Source organism: Gobius niger, assembly GCF_951799975.1.
Source record: "Gobius niger genome assembly, chromosome: 16".
Taxonomy (NCBI): domain Eukaryota; kingdom Metazoa; phylum Chordata; class Actinopteri; order Gobiiformes; family Gobiidae; genus Gobius; species Gobius niger.
The window spans coordinates 12,417,130-12,434,174 of NC_136867.1; the positions used below are offsets into that span (position 1 = coordinate 12,417,130).

General features: G+C 41.1%; 1 protein-coding gene across 2 annotated transcripts in view; it reads right to left on the reverse strand.

Moving 5' to 3' along the window:
- The window catches only part of cnksr3 (cnksr family member 3), a 36,138-nt gene that overhangs the window by 5,813 nt on the left and 13,280 nt on the right, over positions 1-17,045 (reverse strand). Inside the window, exons 3-15 of one of the 2 annotated variants that reach the window (XM_079574005.1) lie at positions 15,440-15,642; positions 14,860-14,947; positions 10,819-10,860; positions 9,700-9,819; positions 9,450-9,509; positions 8,759-8,827; positions 8,498-8,644; positions 6,996-7,120; positions 6,588-6,769; positions 6,427-6,513; positions 6,126-6,340; positions 4,321-4,358; positions 2,049-2,091 (exon numbers count right to left, since the gene is read on the reverse strand). In XM_079574005.1, coding sequence (XP_079430131.1) covers positions 2,049-2,091; positions 4,321-4,358; positions 6,126-6,340; positions 6,427-6,513; positions 6,588-6,769; positions 6,996-7,120; positions 8,498-8,644; positions 8,759-8,827; positions 9,450-9,509; positions 9,700-9,819; positions 10,819-10,860; positions 14,860-14,947; positions 15,440-15,642 — 1,419 coding nt within the window. Of the gene's footprint in view, positions 1-2,048; positions 2,092-4,320; positions 4,359-6,089; positions 6,341-6,426; positions 6,514-6,587; positions 6,770-6,995; positions 7,121-8,497; positions 8,645-8,758; positions 8,828-9,449; positions 9,510-9,699; positions 9,820-10,818; positions 10,861-14,859; positions 14,948-15,439; positions 15,643-17,045 lie in introns of both variants that reach the window. The other variant, XM_079574004.1, reaches the window with a different exon arrangement.

Below are 17,045 nucleotides of genomic sequence, written 5' to 3' on the forward strand. Positions count from 1 at the left end.
AGGATTTTTTTTTCTCATGAAACATAAAACATACAAAAATAAACTGAACAACTTTATTAGTTTAGGCTGTACATTGCAGGGCAGTCAGCAGGGGGCCCACGAAGGAGCACATTTTCTATAGGAGAAAATGATTTTAAAAAAATAAAAATAAAACCCCAGTTATTATTAGTGGTATTCTTTTGTTTTTGACCGTAAAGAATGTCTCCCCCTTAAAATAATTTTCGCCTCCCAACTCTGGAGAACCACTGCTCTAGTTTTAGCTATAAAACTATCACATGGGAATGGGATACTACCCTATACATATTTATAAAATGTGCTCGTACTGTGTGTTAATCAATATTTCCATTCATCATATGAAATAGTGCATGATTTTGTAAAAGATTTGCCAAAAGAGCCTTCTTGTAAAATGTATGTCTGCATCTCATTGGTGCAGACTGGGGAAACATGTCATGCATATACAACAAAAAAGCTATAAAAGTGCATCTCTGTCTGGCCTCACTATCAACACTCGCTAGCTGTCTTTTCCAGGCCTTCGTGTGTGTAGCCACAACATTTTCTCTGCACTTGACTTGAAACTTCTGGCCTTTATGTGTATGTGCTTGTATAACAGTAACATAGAAACATTCCTGACTGAGTGCTATATTATTATCATAGTTGTCATTCCATCTCCACTTTACTCCATTATACATCTTAACACGTGCACTGAAGCAAATATAAACGGACTATATGGACAGTCCCAGAGGTACAAACCAAGCCTATTCACGATGCTATAATGGCTGTTTTAACATGTCAATTAAACACACAGCTTGACTTAATGCAGCATATAATTTTAGAGGGGCATTTGTATGGAGGAAGTGAGGTAATCCTGGGTGCAACTCAAGTCAAAGGCCCCGGGTAAGACTCAGAAATGAGAATTGGTTACACTATTGTACTGCCCACCCTCCCATTAGGATCCATGCTGAGAACTGTCACGGCACTTAGCTAATGCCCCCATACCCCACCCTCGTCAAGCACCTCTCAATCTGAAACTATGTGTGAGGGAAAGAATGGAGAGAGGAGCTAAACACTGTGTCTATTATTTGGCAGAGGAATCTCACACCGTGTTAAAGGGGGGGGAGGGGGAGGGTACAGGAGGGGAAATGATACTGGCCACATTATTAGGTAAAATTAAGAACTGTTAACTAATACTGAGCAAGTAGGTTATTGGTTAACAACATGCTGATCAGGAGTCACCATCTTCAGGTCTGAGGCCTGTTTCATGGTCTAGCTGGAGGTTCTCTAAATAAGTACTGTAGTATAAGTAGGAGCAAATATCACGCTTTTTAGATATGACTTTAATTTATTCTTGCTTATGATGATGTGACTGAAATGCTTCTATCCTATCGGTGGCTCACATGGTATAATGCTGCATTTGCTTATTTCAGTAGCCAATAGTGATAACTCACCAGTTGACCCAGGCCTACTCCTCACTCCACCCTAAATAAACTGAGCTCTTAAAACTTTTGTAGTAGATTTGTATTCGCTCTTGTGTCCTATATCACGTTAGGCAGCGGGGTCAAGGTTTTCTTGTTTGTCGCCACAACACCCTGCCCCTGAACCATAAATCAGTTCAAACGTGACTGGCTTCCTCCCAGTCTGTGTGCCTAATCTCCCTGACCCCTGTGGATTGACAGTAACTCATGGTCCATGTTCCAATATGAGCACAATACTGTATGCGCACGTGTCTCCACTCCCTTTCCGCAATAACTACAAAGGGCCGCTAGAGACTTCGTCAATGTGAAGTTTTCATTGTAAAACTCTATGTAAAATCTATTTGGTTAACAGCAAGTAAAAAAAATGTTTTCTATTGCAGTATGGAAACTAACAGAGCAATGTTTGAGTGACTTGACTTCCTCCTACTGCCAAGGCTCACGCCAAGAGGGCATTCCTGACATTGCACTGTGTAGACGCCAAGATCCTATGCTCACGCGCACAAATATAGTGCATGACCAGATCTAATATGTATGCATGTGATTAATAGTGTTTGTGTTAAGAGAAGAAGTACATACCGCTTGTGAGAAAGACCAGGAACGGATCTGCCGCTGGTTATATCTGGGGACAAAAATACATGTATAGACACTTAATGATACAACTGCTGCCTTTTGTGATTCTACAATTGGATAAAATGAACGTGGCTAGTTAAAAGTTGTCACGCACACACACACTCCATCCAAGCTTTAGCAAAACCCGTCATTGTCTACTTTGACATGGCTCGAACCAAACATCCCATTAGGTTGTTTGAGAGTAGTAGTTGGGCTGGTGTCTCAGTGGTTCTGATAATGCATTTGGCAACTGGCCACAGCAGCATGGGCTGACATGTTGGTTTTTTTTTTTCTTTCCCTGCCAATGCTCAAAATACAAGATTTTCATTCCGTAAGGCCTCACCCAGCAATTTCAAGGCAAGAAATTGTCTCACGCTCATTTTGTTATTTTTTTTCTCAGCTACTGATTGTGACCTTATTTGTCCTCTCTAATCACTGCTTAGAGATAACTCGCGCGACAAAGTGGCTCCTATTAGAAACGTGCGGTATTTGTGAAAAGGAATGAATGAATAAACAAACAAAGTAAATAATAACTAGGCTCAAAACCATTCTAAAAGTTATATAAACCTCTTTCTCACCTTCAAATTGTTCTCCATTTCAGTAAATGTATCTAAATTATATGAAACCCGTGAAAATCTGTCTAGGCATCGGGCCAGAATCGTTATGACACATTACAAAATGTTGTGCCATCGAGATTGTGTCACAGTTGTCACATAATGCTGAGTGAGTCACCTGTTGTTCATCCCTTAGAATCACAACAGCATCTCCATCCTCCAAAAGTGAGCAATGTGCTTTGCGAGAGCGCGTGACGGCTTCTGAACGCAATTCAAATCTTTGTATTGTATGTTAAAATATAATAGCACAGATTGAAATATACAAGGGCCGCCTTTTCTCATATCGTCATATGGGTTACGGTATTTATAGAAATGACATCCCACCAGCAGAGAGAAATGATTCAGAGCAGCGTGGCACTGGAGAGGATATTTCCACGCGTGGAAATGTGCTGTAAGTGGGCGGCACGAGCGTGGACCGTTGCATCACCACTGAGGGCCAGCAATTGAACTTCTGTTGTATGAATTTGTAAATGCCAATTTGTAGTGAGTAGCCCATAGTGACACAAATCATTCAAACCAATAATACGGCCATCAAAGGAAATGGATGACTAGATATGAACAAAAGAACTGGCGTCTTTATGATCCAAACTACTTTTACCGCCAATACTACCACTACATTGGAAGGAGGGCATATTGACTTTTTTTTTTATGCCAGTGCTATAACGGTACTTGAATTTACAATAGCACACACAGTGTTAATTTCGTCAACTAAAATATTTCGTTATAATAAAAGTAATGTTTTTGCTCTCTAAAATTACAAAACACTAAATGAAAAGTTGTTTATGAGACTAAAATCAATAAAATATATATAAATAAAAATGAAAAGAGGAGACTAAAATCATCAAAACTTCCAGTGACAGTTTGAAAGAACCTCATTATTTCACTTCTTAACCCCCACCTTAACAGAGCTTGGAAGCTAAGACCTACAAAAGTGATCAACAGCTCTTTATCCTTGCGTTGTTGCCATGTTGTCACTTTTTTCACATTCTATTTCCATCTCATTTTTGTCACATTTTGTAATATTTTTGCTGCGTTTGTCAATTATAATTTTTTTGTCAATATTTTTTTTATTTTTTGTCACTTTTTTTGATGCATTTTTTTATTTTTTATGGTCACATTTGTCAATAAGCTTTTAGATTTGGGTAAAGCCAAACTGGAGAAAATGTGCTCGGTTCAGGTGGGGTTTAAGTGGTTCAATTCACTAAAACAGAAAAATGATGTTCATAAATTCCCTAAAATACTATTTCCTGGAGCAGAATCAGTAGTTTTAATCAGTGATTTCAGCAACTTTCTTTTCATAAGTTGACCCAGCCTTTTTGATGTTACCCAGCGCTACTCCTACAACTACCAGTACTACCAAAACACTAAATTACGATTACCACAGCCCACTTTTTTTTTTTATCTGCCTCCCTGACTCCATCTGGGCCTGTAAGCCTGTCAAATACTTTCCCATGTCTTAAAAATTGCCCACCCACTGCCCCCGCTCCCCATGCCTGGTTTAAAGGGATTCCTTGGCTGACAGAGAGTTCCTCCCAGTTGAAGAATTGGACCCACCCTGCACTTATGTTTCATCTTTGACCTATCAGCTTCATCACTGTATACTTTAGTGGGACAGAGGCACTTACCGGTTCAGGAAGTCACTGCTAGAGTGCCAGTCAAGTCCCTGCGATACAAGAACGGGAGGGTTAACATAGAAAAGAAGGCAAAAGCAGTTGAGCTTCATTGCAATTTGGTTGTAATTGAGTGCATATTTTTCATAATTTGTTATTGTACGATTAGCTGGTTTGTATTGAAATGTATCTTTGTGTCTGTGATTCAACAATTATACTCATTTGTTTTAATACATGCCGTTTGCAAGTCACATTTAGGTGATCATTGGTGCAGTGTAGCCATAACATGTTGGTGGTTAGCAGGCTTAGTAGTGGGTTAGAAAGCGTGCAGGTAGTATTTAGGCAGGCCACAGATGTGCAGAAAGTGCGAATTAGAGAAGACCGCAGGCGACTTGAGTTCGCCAAAGCAGCAGAGGAGAGAAGATTGTGAGGCAGAAGATTCTGACAATCAATAAAGTCATGCGACACGCACAGATGAAGAAAAGGAGCTTTCAGGCGTTCCCTCTCAGGCACATGCTTCTTCAAATCAATAACTAAAGACAAAGGTGAAAGCTGTCGCAGTAGGTAACTCTAAGCTCCCATTTAAACATTTAAAAGCTAACATATGTGCAGGGGTAAGACTTCAAATAGAGCAACCTGTCTGACCATATGGGCCCCCAGCTGGAACATAAGCCGATAGTAGGGCGAACACTTTAAAGCATCTGATAAGAAAGCACATGGTAAAGTCAAAGCTTTTGTTTCGGAGACTTTCACCTCGTAAGGTCAAATTAGGGAAGTGGTTTAAGTATAATGGTGCTTCTTTGAACGTTTCACACAATTTCATATAAAAAGAAATGACAATACAAAAGTAATCAAGTCAACGGAACCTTTAATAATGCTATGCACATCTTACAAATAGCAGAAAACGCAAAACAGAAATGATTTTCCTATTAAATACTGTAATACTGTCACACAGAGTTTCCTTTGGGTGAACTAATAGAAGGCCATTGACCTAAAAGGGTTGTTCAAACACTGGTTTCCTTAAACCAGCTATTACTGTCAACCAGCTGTTTGTGTAGGCCCTTTACAGGTATAGCAATGTAAAGCATATCACAACATAACTCCACTGAAATAAATGCATAGCTTTGAATGAAAATATGTTTACCAATGACAAAAGAACATTTCCCACCAAGGCAGCATTATTACTTTTTAAGTATTTCAAAGATATATGCATAGCTTTCAAGAGGCAACCACTGGCAAAAAACAAAATGTACACAAAAACTCAACTCAAAATGTAAATAAACAATAATCCAGCAACAAAATATACATTTGGAAAGTTGTTTTGCCCATAATTGAAATCTAAACCAGAACACGAGAAAATAACACCGGCGGCACGTTTTTAAATTACCAAAGACCACAAAAGATAAATTATTCTGTACAGAGGAGTTCATATAGAAGGCCTGAAATCGCCGAAGCGTCCTAAACCTGAAGTTCTTCTTGAGGCTGGAATGGGGCTTGTAGTCAGACACAATGGAGGGCTGTGTTAAAGGTGTAATGACAAAACAGTAAGTTCTACTAAGCAGGGGTTTGGTTGAGGAGTAGTAGTTGCAAGTGCTAGTGACACCAGGGAAAACATGGGAGGTCGGTGAGAGGAGCAGTTTGAGAAAGCCCAAAGCTGCTAAAATACAGCTTGATGTATTTTAATAGAAGGCACCGAGGGAAGACACAAGAACAGGAACAGGAAGCCCCGGACAGGAAGCGCATCATCAGTGAGTCAATAGCTTAAGTCGCGTGATCCAACTGACCAGTAGTGAGCGTTCTGCTGTGGTGCGTTTGGAGACCTGAGTAATGGGAGCTTTTTTCACGTCCTCCTGGTAAGGGATGGTGGCGCTGTTGTGCAGGTCCGAGTTGGAGTAGTAGCGGCTGCCCCTGATGTGGTCCACTCTGACCAGGTGTCGGTCTCCCGGCGGCCTGTAGGGCGGCGACATGGATGGCACCTCCTCCGCGATGGTGGGGATCCTTTCATTGCTGAGGTATCTGTACAAAAGATCTTCACCTGTGAGGGGAGAAAAAAAAATGTTGCTGAAATTTAAAGTGCAGAGCTTTTTATTTGAAAGAAATCTCTAAAAAATATGTCTATACCTTTCCTTCCTTGTGCCCATGGTTTAGCGTAAGGATCAAACAGCCCGACGCATGTATCCACTGGCATAGAAATAGGCCTCGGTTTGCCTAAAAACACACATTTTTGGATTAATTGTCTTAACTTAACAAATATAAAGTACAATTCCCTCATATAAACCGACCTCTTGATGGCTTGTGCTCCCTCCGTCGAGGCTGGACCACTTTAGCTTCAATGGGGACGCCAACCTTCTCGAAGTCTCCAAAGCCGTAAAGTTTGGTGCCTTCTTGGTCTAAATAGGAGTTAGGCGATTCCGAGCCCTTTGGTCTTTTGCTGATGCTGGACAGGGAGTCCATTCGAGTCTCTCTGTGTTGGAAGAAGAAGCAATAAGTAAGGATTCTGTCAGCAATAAGTAAGCTGTAAGTGAACACTCAAAGGCCCTGCAGGGAGGGGAATGTGTCAAGGGTTAACAACTAGAAGCACTGCAGGGTGGTGGCATGCCCTCCAACCTCTCTGAAACTTGTTAAAAATGGCTTTGTAAAATGTTCTCACTCCCACCGACTGACTTAAGACATAACAAATTGCAGTTTACCTTGGAGAGTACGGCATTTGAGGAGGAGGGGGTATGTACAGATCCAAAAAAGCCGGCTTTTCTTTTTTGGCAGATCCGTTTGCCGAGTCGCACGGGGACTGGCCTCTGATCAGGGAGGTATTATTCTGGAAAACAAAACACAATCGTTTAAATTTAACAGCACCGCCGATGGCAAAATCAAGCCTCCTTTGAGACACATGAATTATCGCTAAAGATGGCTGGTCTGGAGCAGGGAGGAGATGTGGTGAGACTGTTAAATGCATGTATAAACCTTCTTGTTTGAGGTATGGAAAAACTGTAAGCGTGCCTGAAAATATCACGCAAAACATGTAGTTAAAACGGCACTCGTTCACCACAGATATGCTCCCAACACTAGACAACACTGTGTCCTTGACTAAATATACAGCTTGTACTTGCTGGCAATCACATTAGACTTAAATGTTATGTTTAATGTTACACCCAGCACTGAATGAGCCCCCTATGTATGTGTGTGTTTTTGCTTGTAAATCTGGCAGAGTCATTTTGGCTTCTTGCTCTTTATCACACATAAACTCTGATGTCTACCTCTGATATCCAAGACTAGCTAGAACAGGATACTGGAAGACAGGCTGACATTGCCCCCCTTTTTTGTTGCGAGTCACTTTGTTGTTTTGAGGAACACACTCTTATCTGATGAAGGCTCATCTTGCTTTCTCAGCACACAAGTACAATACCGGAGCCTGGATTTTTACACCACAACAGGCTTATTGTCTTGCCGCCTGATGATGTAGGACTCAGGAGGACGAGAGGAGATGATTCACATGAATGAATGAATGAATGAATGGTAGATTTCATTATAGTCACATAGCCATCAGCTGCTTCTCTGACATCTCCAACTTAAGTTGTACAACACTAGATTTGTACAATGTTCAATTCTGTTGTGTCTGAGTGCCTTGAAAATATGTGGAGGATTAAGGTCACCATTTAGAAGCACACAAATCTTTCAATAGCTGCCCGAGTTTGGGAAAAGCATTGCAATTGTGATACGATTTACAATGTCTAGCTTTAAAATAACAATACAATAATACTACCTAAAATAACTGCAGTCTTTGCAAATAGCTAATCACATGTAAAACATTTGTATTCAGTTGTGATTAATTGTGAAGCCCTACTTTATTGCCAAGTTGATGCATGTTTAATGTATCAGAGGTAAAAAAGGATTTATTTTATCACATTGTTACATGTTGTGTTTTTGCCAACAATAAATTAGACTTTCTTCTAAACTATTGTATTGTTGAAATATATTATTAGATACATAATTCTGTGTTCACAGGCTGCTCAGCACTTTCTGTGCAGTGTTGTACACTTCTTTGTTTTTGTTCGTCAACAGGATCTCGTGATGGGTGGTGCGGCTCAACACTTGTCTCAGCTTGTCCTTTTGGAACCAACTCCCCAAAACTTTGGTAATTGGTCTATAATGACAAGATGTACAAGCTCTGCAGATTTCAGGACGTGTTTACTACCTGTGGCACTGGTGGCTTCCAGCGCATGTTCTTGAGAGGCGCTGGAGTGAACCCTGTTGTCCCTGTCGGCCTTTTCTTTAGTAATAGCACCACACCTTTGGGGTCCTCCCTCAGTTTCATGACGAGGTTTTTCAGCTGCCAGCCCACCTGAAAGAACATGACTCACTTAAATGTGCAACTCAATGCTTGGGTTATGACATTTTTTGAATGACGTAGCATCATAAACATGGATGATGAAGGTGGGAAATGTAAAACTCTCACCATTGTCTGATGGTTTACTTGGATCACTTCGTCACCGGCATGGATTTTATGGCTCAAGTCTGCAGGTGACTGAAAAATGAATACATATTAAAATACATACAAAATATATCTTTAACAAGAAAACAGTAGGAGGAATGTGTAAAAATAACAACTGAGAGTCTGAGACAATCAATATGACCAGAAATTCCATATTGTAAACAGGTTAGGCACACTGGTTTCAAGTCCCCTAAGAGGAGTACTGCCTGATAAAGTCTCTTGGATGAGGTGAAGTGACATGTCTTAGGGTTGGGTTAAGTCTAAGTCCTGAGGTATCAAACCAGAATCCAGTAGAATTTAACCAGAATCCAGTAGAATTTCATGACTTATATGTAGGTAATTATATAGCAAAGAATCTTTACAAGTTCAAACAGCCCTTATGTAATATCAGATGTAGTCATGGAGATGTCAAATGGGACAAAACTAGTCATCATTATCGATGATTCAAGCACTGAATCACAACTAGAGACCGGAGGCGTCGGGATCCAAACCGTGGTATTGATGCAGGCGTATTACTCACAGCTCGTGTCAGTGTGGGAAAGATACAACTTTATTGTGGAGGAGGCTTTTTGTTGTGCTCCTCTGATCAAACAATTCCCACTATTCCGTTAACATTGTGTGGGTGACTTCAGAAGAGTCAACGTGCCCTACTCACATGTTCTGTGGTTCCAGTGATAACGTGCAGTCCGTCATAGGTAGATTTGATGTACATACCCTACAAGGCAAAGAAACGACAAGACTGCATTATATTCCTGCTTATGGTAATACAGGCGGGCCATGACAAATGCCCAGGGTCACAATTGGACACACATTGCTGGCATTCCTTGCTCAAGAACACATGGGGTAGATACTAGACTTGCATTTAGGGGTGAAAGTGGAAACAAAGATCTCCCAGCATTCCTTACCAGACCCTCGCCCGGTTTGATGTTGGTCAGCTGGACTTCGTCCAAGCAGGCCGACTGGCTCATCAGGGGGTCTGAAGTGGTTCTCACGGTTTGATCACAGATGTTGTTCAAAATCTTGGACTATAAAAACAAGACATCAAACAAAAAGGCAGCGCATAAATGATAAGGAATGCATTTTTTTGAAGGTCACAAAACACAGGCTTCTCAAGACCGTCCTCTCGGCCTTCATTTACGCACAAACTATCTCACGTGCTTGGTTCGTGTTATTTAGTGGACTAAAAGCAGCCATTAGTGTTCTATTAACTGGATGTATGCACCCGCAGCACACAGAGACAGTTTACACAGTGCGCACACCGGCCGCTAATGCTTGTTTTGGGAAGGAAAACGTCAATTTGTCCAAATTAGAGGGCCTTCTGTGACGCCTCTGCCTAATACGCACATGGCACCATCATAGCACAGCCTAAAGAAAGAATTTGGACGGTAAAAACAAGGCTAGACAAACAGGTGGCAATAAAATGATTCACATGGACCTTAAGCAAAAGCTGTGTTTCATGAGTCTTAGGAGACGAAGATTACACAAGACAGTTGGGCTGTGAAATGTAATCAATATTCTTATATAAACTTTGGTCGACCTCAATGATGCTCATCGGGATATTTAATCTTCAGGTGTGTATCCAATCCTGTGGCAGTAACAGCACGTGGTTTGGAATTTGGAATTCAAAAAATATTTGAATATTTTTGTTTGTAAATGTGTGGGACACATTCAGCTTAAGTTAATTTAAAAACTCTATCTTGTTTATATTCATAAATTATAAAAGCAAAAGCTATTTTTAATATCATATGCATTTATCTTTATTCTGCATTACCATATTGCCCTGCCCTACATGCCAGAGACGGTGTGTGAAAGGATGCTTGGAAAAGTGTTAGCATGAGTGGCCTGCATACTGTCAGCAACAGGAAACAGTGACTGATAATGAGCTCTGTTCAAAGCCAGATCCTCTCTGGGAATCCTGATGGCCTAAAGACCCGAGTAAGTCGACACTGTGCGACACAAGCGCCAAAAGACAAAGTATAACCCTGTTGGTATTGGGAGGTTCAATATCAAGAATAGATACTTACAACTTCAAGGATCTTCTCCTCCATCTCATAAACACTGCAGTCCTGAAACACAGTAAAATAAAGACTTGACTCAGAGCAGTAAACAGGGAAAACAATGCAGTCAAAATCAATAGTTACTTGGTGATGAGGTGAAAGTACAGGGGTTGGGTAACAGGGATACAATCAGCACTCTACATTTAGAACTCAGAAAAGAAAAGCAAGGCCACAAAAAAACAGCTTCTGAACAAAAATGAACACCTTGCCCAGTTCAAGTGAGGGAGTGCTGTCCATGTGGTTCACTCAACTGCATAAAAAGACCAGCCCTATAGCCCAGTATGAATACAATGTGAAGATGGCACAGAGGTAAACATAAGCTTCACCAAACAGTGTTCAGAAAATGCCATCTATTAGTTTGATTCTTTCTTTAAAGCAAACAACACTGTGTATAATTGCAATGATATATAGTTTGTGGTCAGGCCAAGAGAGACCAGGGGCTACAGTTGGAGAACAAAGGAAATATGCAGAATTAAGCGGCAGTATGACTACTGTCCACTCCAAGTGGCCCGGCCGCTGCTGGACAGGACACAGCTGAAGCAACAGCCTCCACTGACAACTGTGTAGTGAGTGAAAGGGCTTCCATCCTGAAGGGTCTGTTCATGGGAATGGCTCTATTCTGACATGCCTGGAGGGAGGCTATCCATCAAAACATAACTAGAATGCTGCTGTCACACAAAGAAAGAGGAGGATGCTCTCTTTTGGGTCTGGCATTGTAAACTCAATGAAAATACAAACTAACACTGTAGGCTTGGCAGTGACTGGTGACATGTACAGGCTTGTGCCCTGGAGAAAACCAGCTCTGTCCTTAAACCTTTTGAGCAGACACCCAATAAAGGCTGAACAAGTTTTTCTATAGCCTCCATATTGTCAGGCTGGAGGGGAGTGTCTATTTTCAAATACACTTGTCTACACTGTGTTTGCAGAGCATCAGCTCTGAGGTTTCCCTGTCTGGGCCTGAAGCAAAAACTATTCTAAAGTGGGGCAGACAAAAATGTTTTCCAAACACTGTGTGATCAAATTTCCAAAAATAATTGGATGCTTGTCCCATGCCAGAATGAAAATATTTCCATATTGTAGGTATATTGTACATCATGTATAGTGATGTCAGCGTCCCAGTGTTTGCACAAATCCAACTGCTTACTTTTCATGGTTCAGAGTTGGCAGACTACAATGTTGTCTTAGCCAATGAATAAGCTAAAAATACATCTCTGAATGTTTTAAATAAAACTATTTATTACCACGTTCTTCGTCATGGCCAGGATAATCGGAAACAGGCTTATGCTCGTTTCAAAGAACAATCCACTCACGGACATGATCATTTTAACATATGTCGGTCAAAACACTGGGCTTCACAGTGGACAGAATTCAGATCACAACTAAAAGCAGAGGGGCTGATAGACAATTCCCCATGTGTGCTGATCCCTCACATTATGGGCTTGATCCCACAGCCGGCCTGGATCAGATGACTGTCTACAGCAGCTCTCTGGGCCTTTGATCTGCCACCACAGCAGATTTGCATGGTTGAGCAATGGAGTGGCCAACTGAGAGTAGAGCTGGCACACAGCATAGACCTGCACTGAAAGCTATAACATCCACAGCTATGTAAGGGCTCTCCTTTGGACACCACAATATATCACCATTTTATAGACACTGGAACTGTACAGTATCATTCAAAATAAACCAAAGTCTACTTCCACCTGACAAGTTTGTGTAAGCTCTCAGTCACACGCACAGGCATTTTCCATATGGCAATACATTTAAGAAGGCAGATTAAGAGACTGCAAAAACATACTTGATCTAGTAAAAGTATCTATAATTGGTTTCGTCTTCTAGCCATATCCATTGTGCTATAGTTTGCATTGTGTCACATTATTCAATATAGTTTTTTTGTTCAAACAACATACAGCTCCCCTCCAGATGCAAATGTTGTTACACTTTCCCTTTGATGGAGAAATAAGTGGCTCAAACACTGGGAAATGGATCTTGACGAGAGCGCGTGACCTCAGTAACATTAAGCCAGGATGGGCAGTGCGCTCGAAGTTTTATGACTCTGCCCCATTGTCAGAACGCACAGGCTTTCTTCAGTCAGGCGACATAAATTTACCTCAGTGAAAAGCTCTTTTTCTTGGCTTAAGTTCATGAATGAGGCAGGGTTGTTGTTTTTTGAGCATAAAGGCGATTGTTGGGGCTGCCTATATTTAAAAAACGCACAATAGAAAACTGAAAAACCCCTTTATATTCATCATTATTCCACACATTTCTGATGATGTGCTTTTGCAAACATGCGACCCCCACCTCCGCCAGCTGTTGGGGCAAATCACTCATGTCCTACAAAACGTTTTTCATCACCTATCAGTTTATTTTACACCCCTAACCCCTGTATGTCGGATGGAAGTGTGGGAAATGTATAGGCCCCCACTTTCTCTGGACGACCATGACCGAGCCACCCCTGGTAAATCACCACAGCGGCTGAAACCTCAGACACTGGCCAGGAAATGTGCACTCTGGGAACAGAATTTATTTAGATGCCACGGCCTCCTTAAAACACCACCTGCACTCTCACCCCGGTGTAAAATGAGTCGCTTGTTAATCTATGCTTATGTTAAGGAGAGAGGACTTCACACATGGTAATATATTTTAAAAAAACACACACACACACACAAAATCCTAACCAGACTTTTTGCTTGACATGTGAGTCTGAATCCACTCCACTGGTTTATGAATGGTTTATGAGGCAGACTGCAGCTGTGTATTGATGCAATGCTTGAGAAATTCAGTGACGAAATACTGTGGATTTGGCTAAAAATGGATGTTCTGCTTAATTTAACAGCTAGCATCATCTCTAAGAAGGGATAACATTTTTCAACCCACTGTTTAGGCCAACACACAGGAAGTGCTCGAAAGTCCCCTCTGTGAGCATGTTGGAAAAGCAAAACAGGAACCACGTGACTTGTGGGGCGAGTCAACACCCTGAGGAACGTTGGCAGGCAGGCTTTTAAAAGAGCACAAGAGGGTTTTATGGACAAAGAAATGTTTACCATTAAAGTCCCCGCACTGAGGGGTCTCCTCATTAGCAGCACGTCAAGAAAACAGCCAAAGTCAAACACCAGCCATGCACTCTGACTGCTGGCTTCAAAATCCTGCCGTGGCTGCCAGACCACATTTCCAATAACTTCACTTTCTTTCAATAGGCTTTGTATGGTTCTCTCACATGCTGCATGAAACTAAGTGTTTTGCCTGGCTTTACTTTAAGAGATATTCCACGTGCCTTGAGTTCCCCCAATGGTCGTGATTTTGGCAATTCTTTTATTTCCCCAGATTCCTCCATTGATATAACGTGCAAATATATAAAAATGTATCCAGAAATCACTGTACAGTCGTGACATTTAACTGTTATTAGTGTGTTAAAGTAGTACTAAGTAACTTGTTTACCATAATAAATCCTTTTCGTAGTCCCTCTGGGGGTAATACAGGTGTTAATGGGACGACTGGGGAGACTTTCATCTCCTCCAGTGTCTCTGGCCAGAAAACCACACTTGCAACTTTCCCTGCTCAGACCCGGAGACCCAATACACACTAATGGAATCACAAGGAAGAAGCTAACAGGCTAACTGGCAAAGCTAACTGCGGGCTAGTGCCACTTAAAAGGTATTTACAGCAAAGTTTGAGTGAAAAAAATTATCTCCATTGTGTAAATGGATTGTACAATATCCCTCTCTCCCTTTGTCTTTTCTGTCAGCGTAGAATTTACTATCACAGTCAATTAATGAGTAAAATGCTACAATGCTACAACACCTGCAGTGGCGTGTATGGCCTCTAGGGGCATGAGTTACCTAGTTCTGCTTTGATACGCCATCTTTGTTCTACCCACTTTTTTTGTCCATAATTTTTCCAAAAACACATCCAGTGACAGACTATAAACATGTGTCCACAGGTACAGAAGTGTGTTGCAAAAATATAAACACCTCACATTTATATATACACATATAGTGAGTCAGTACAAACCTGTTGAACAGTTGTAGTTAGCTCCAGGCACAACTGAATGATTTGATTTTTGGTGGTTGTGAAGTCACTGATCCCTGTCAGCGGCGTCCTGGAGGCACACAAACAATGGAAAAACATTGATGTTAAGTTGACTTCCATCGTGTATTATACTTTCCCTAGGTGGCTACAGAACATTGAACCTAAACTATTTTAACATTTGTCAAGAGAAACAACTGCTGTAATGTCACTTTGAGACTTGTACCACTGGAACGTGTTGCTGCACATTCTTCAGTCATAACCCATTGCTGAATTTCTTACATTTTTATGGTTTGTGGTCCAATCTAATAACAAACTGGAAGTTACTATTATGCAAGACTGTACCAGTGGAGAGATTGATCCTTCAAAAACACTGAACTAAAAACATCTCAAAAGTTCAGAGCAGATTTCAGACGACTTACATAGGTACAGTAGTCCATTATTCACTTTATGACATCAACATTGTCCAAAATAGACACGGGCGGGATTATTCCTGGCAACTTGTCTGAATATTGACTGTTTTATGCACAGTCTTTCCACAAGCCTAAAAGGTAAGTTTTATTACCTGTCGAGCCATGCCAGCAGGCTTTTGGCAGCCCCGATCAGCTCCACTACAGAGGTGAGGAAGTCGTTTGGCGGTTTGCGTGGATTGCTGCCGTCGCACACGGGGCTCTTTCGTCGGTCTGATGTGGCCATGTGCAGACTGTTGGTGGCAGCTCGCATCCTGGTGACCAAGTTCTTCAGGTTGTCAGTCTCTACTCCATAATTCTGGAATATATATAAAGCGCATTATCAAAAAATAGTCTTAAGATGAATTTGAGGTTTGTACCACCAGAATATTATGAATGGCAAAAAACTTGAGTTATCAATTGTTTCCCAGAATGATTAGTTTATTTTTTGGGGCCAATATTGTGTGTTCACCCACAGAGATATATTTTTTCAGAGCCATGGGGTAAGTAATCCGTGTGAAGAAGCAATCAAAGCTATTATTGGGTGAAGTCTTGCATAAAATTCCCTAAAGAATCCGAGTTGCAAGGATGGGCGTGTATTTCCAATCACATTTTCACTCTTTACAAATCGAGCTTTAATTCTGACAAAACAGAAATGAGATGAAAAAAGGCATTAGAGATTTAGATTCAGATTCAGCTTTGACCGGCCCACAGATGACCAAAGACCAGCTTGTGTCCCGCTCTGCCAGCTCAGCCAAGACATCTCTCGGAACAGTCTGTGTTTCTCATCAAATACACAGTATTTGTAATGTTGACACCATACGAGCTCTGCTGTCTCATACAACAGAGAAGTACATTTCTCTCGTAGTTAGAGTTTTACAACAAATAAAAAGCGAAAGGTTTCCACTCTGGCTCCGTAAAAGTAATTAATGTCATGAAACTAATTGAAGTCCCCCCCCCCCTTTTTATTCAAAAAAAGCTGTTTAGTTTGTCTTGGATAGTTTTATGGGTTGGTGGTTATATGTTTAAATCACTATTCTTTTGTGGTGTATATAAAGTGTTTGTTGACAGGACAGATAATAAGAATTCTGGCAATATGGTCCCACAAAAAAAAAGGTGTACCCAACACTCCAAAGCACTGCTGAAAATAGTCATTAGTATAAATGTTTGCATAGCAAGAGGAAGTCCCTGACATAACAGAAAGCAGGAACCGAGACAACAGTTTGGGACAGGATGTTAGGGTTTTGGGTGCTGGTGGTGGGAGGTGCTCCCCCTGGCAGCACTGACCCTGTGGCTAATTAAACCAAAGGCCTTATAAGTTTGCCCCCTGGGATCAGCGTAATTGAAAACTTGATCCCTTAATTAAAAAGAAAGATCTCCCCAAAAACATAGTGTAGGCCTAAAAATCAGTGAAATGTAAAAATGTAGATATGTATTCTGTTCTCTAATATCAAAATAGAATCTGTAGTTTTGAACCTAACTGTGAGCTCCTTTCAAGTAAAAATAACCCTCGTGTCTGTAGATTAATGTAAAGCATTTTAAGAGAGCGTAAAAGACAAAAACGCTGACATAGATCAAAAAAGGACGGGACCACAATCTGGGACTTTTATGGCTCAGGAAGTGATAAAAGTCCAAATGGATCCCATGTGCTGTCGAGAAATGCTTCTTTTTCAGATGGAGCGTGGACACATTTCATTGTGGTTATTTCTTTGCGCTTGTTGT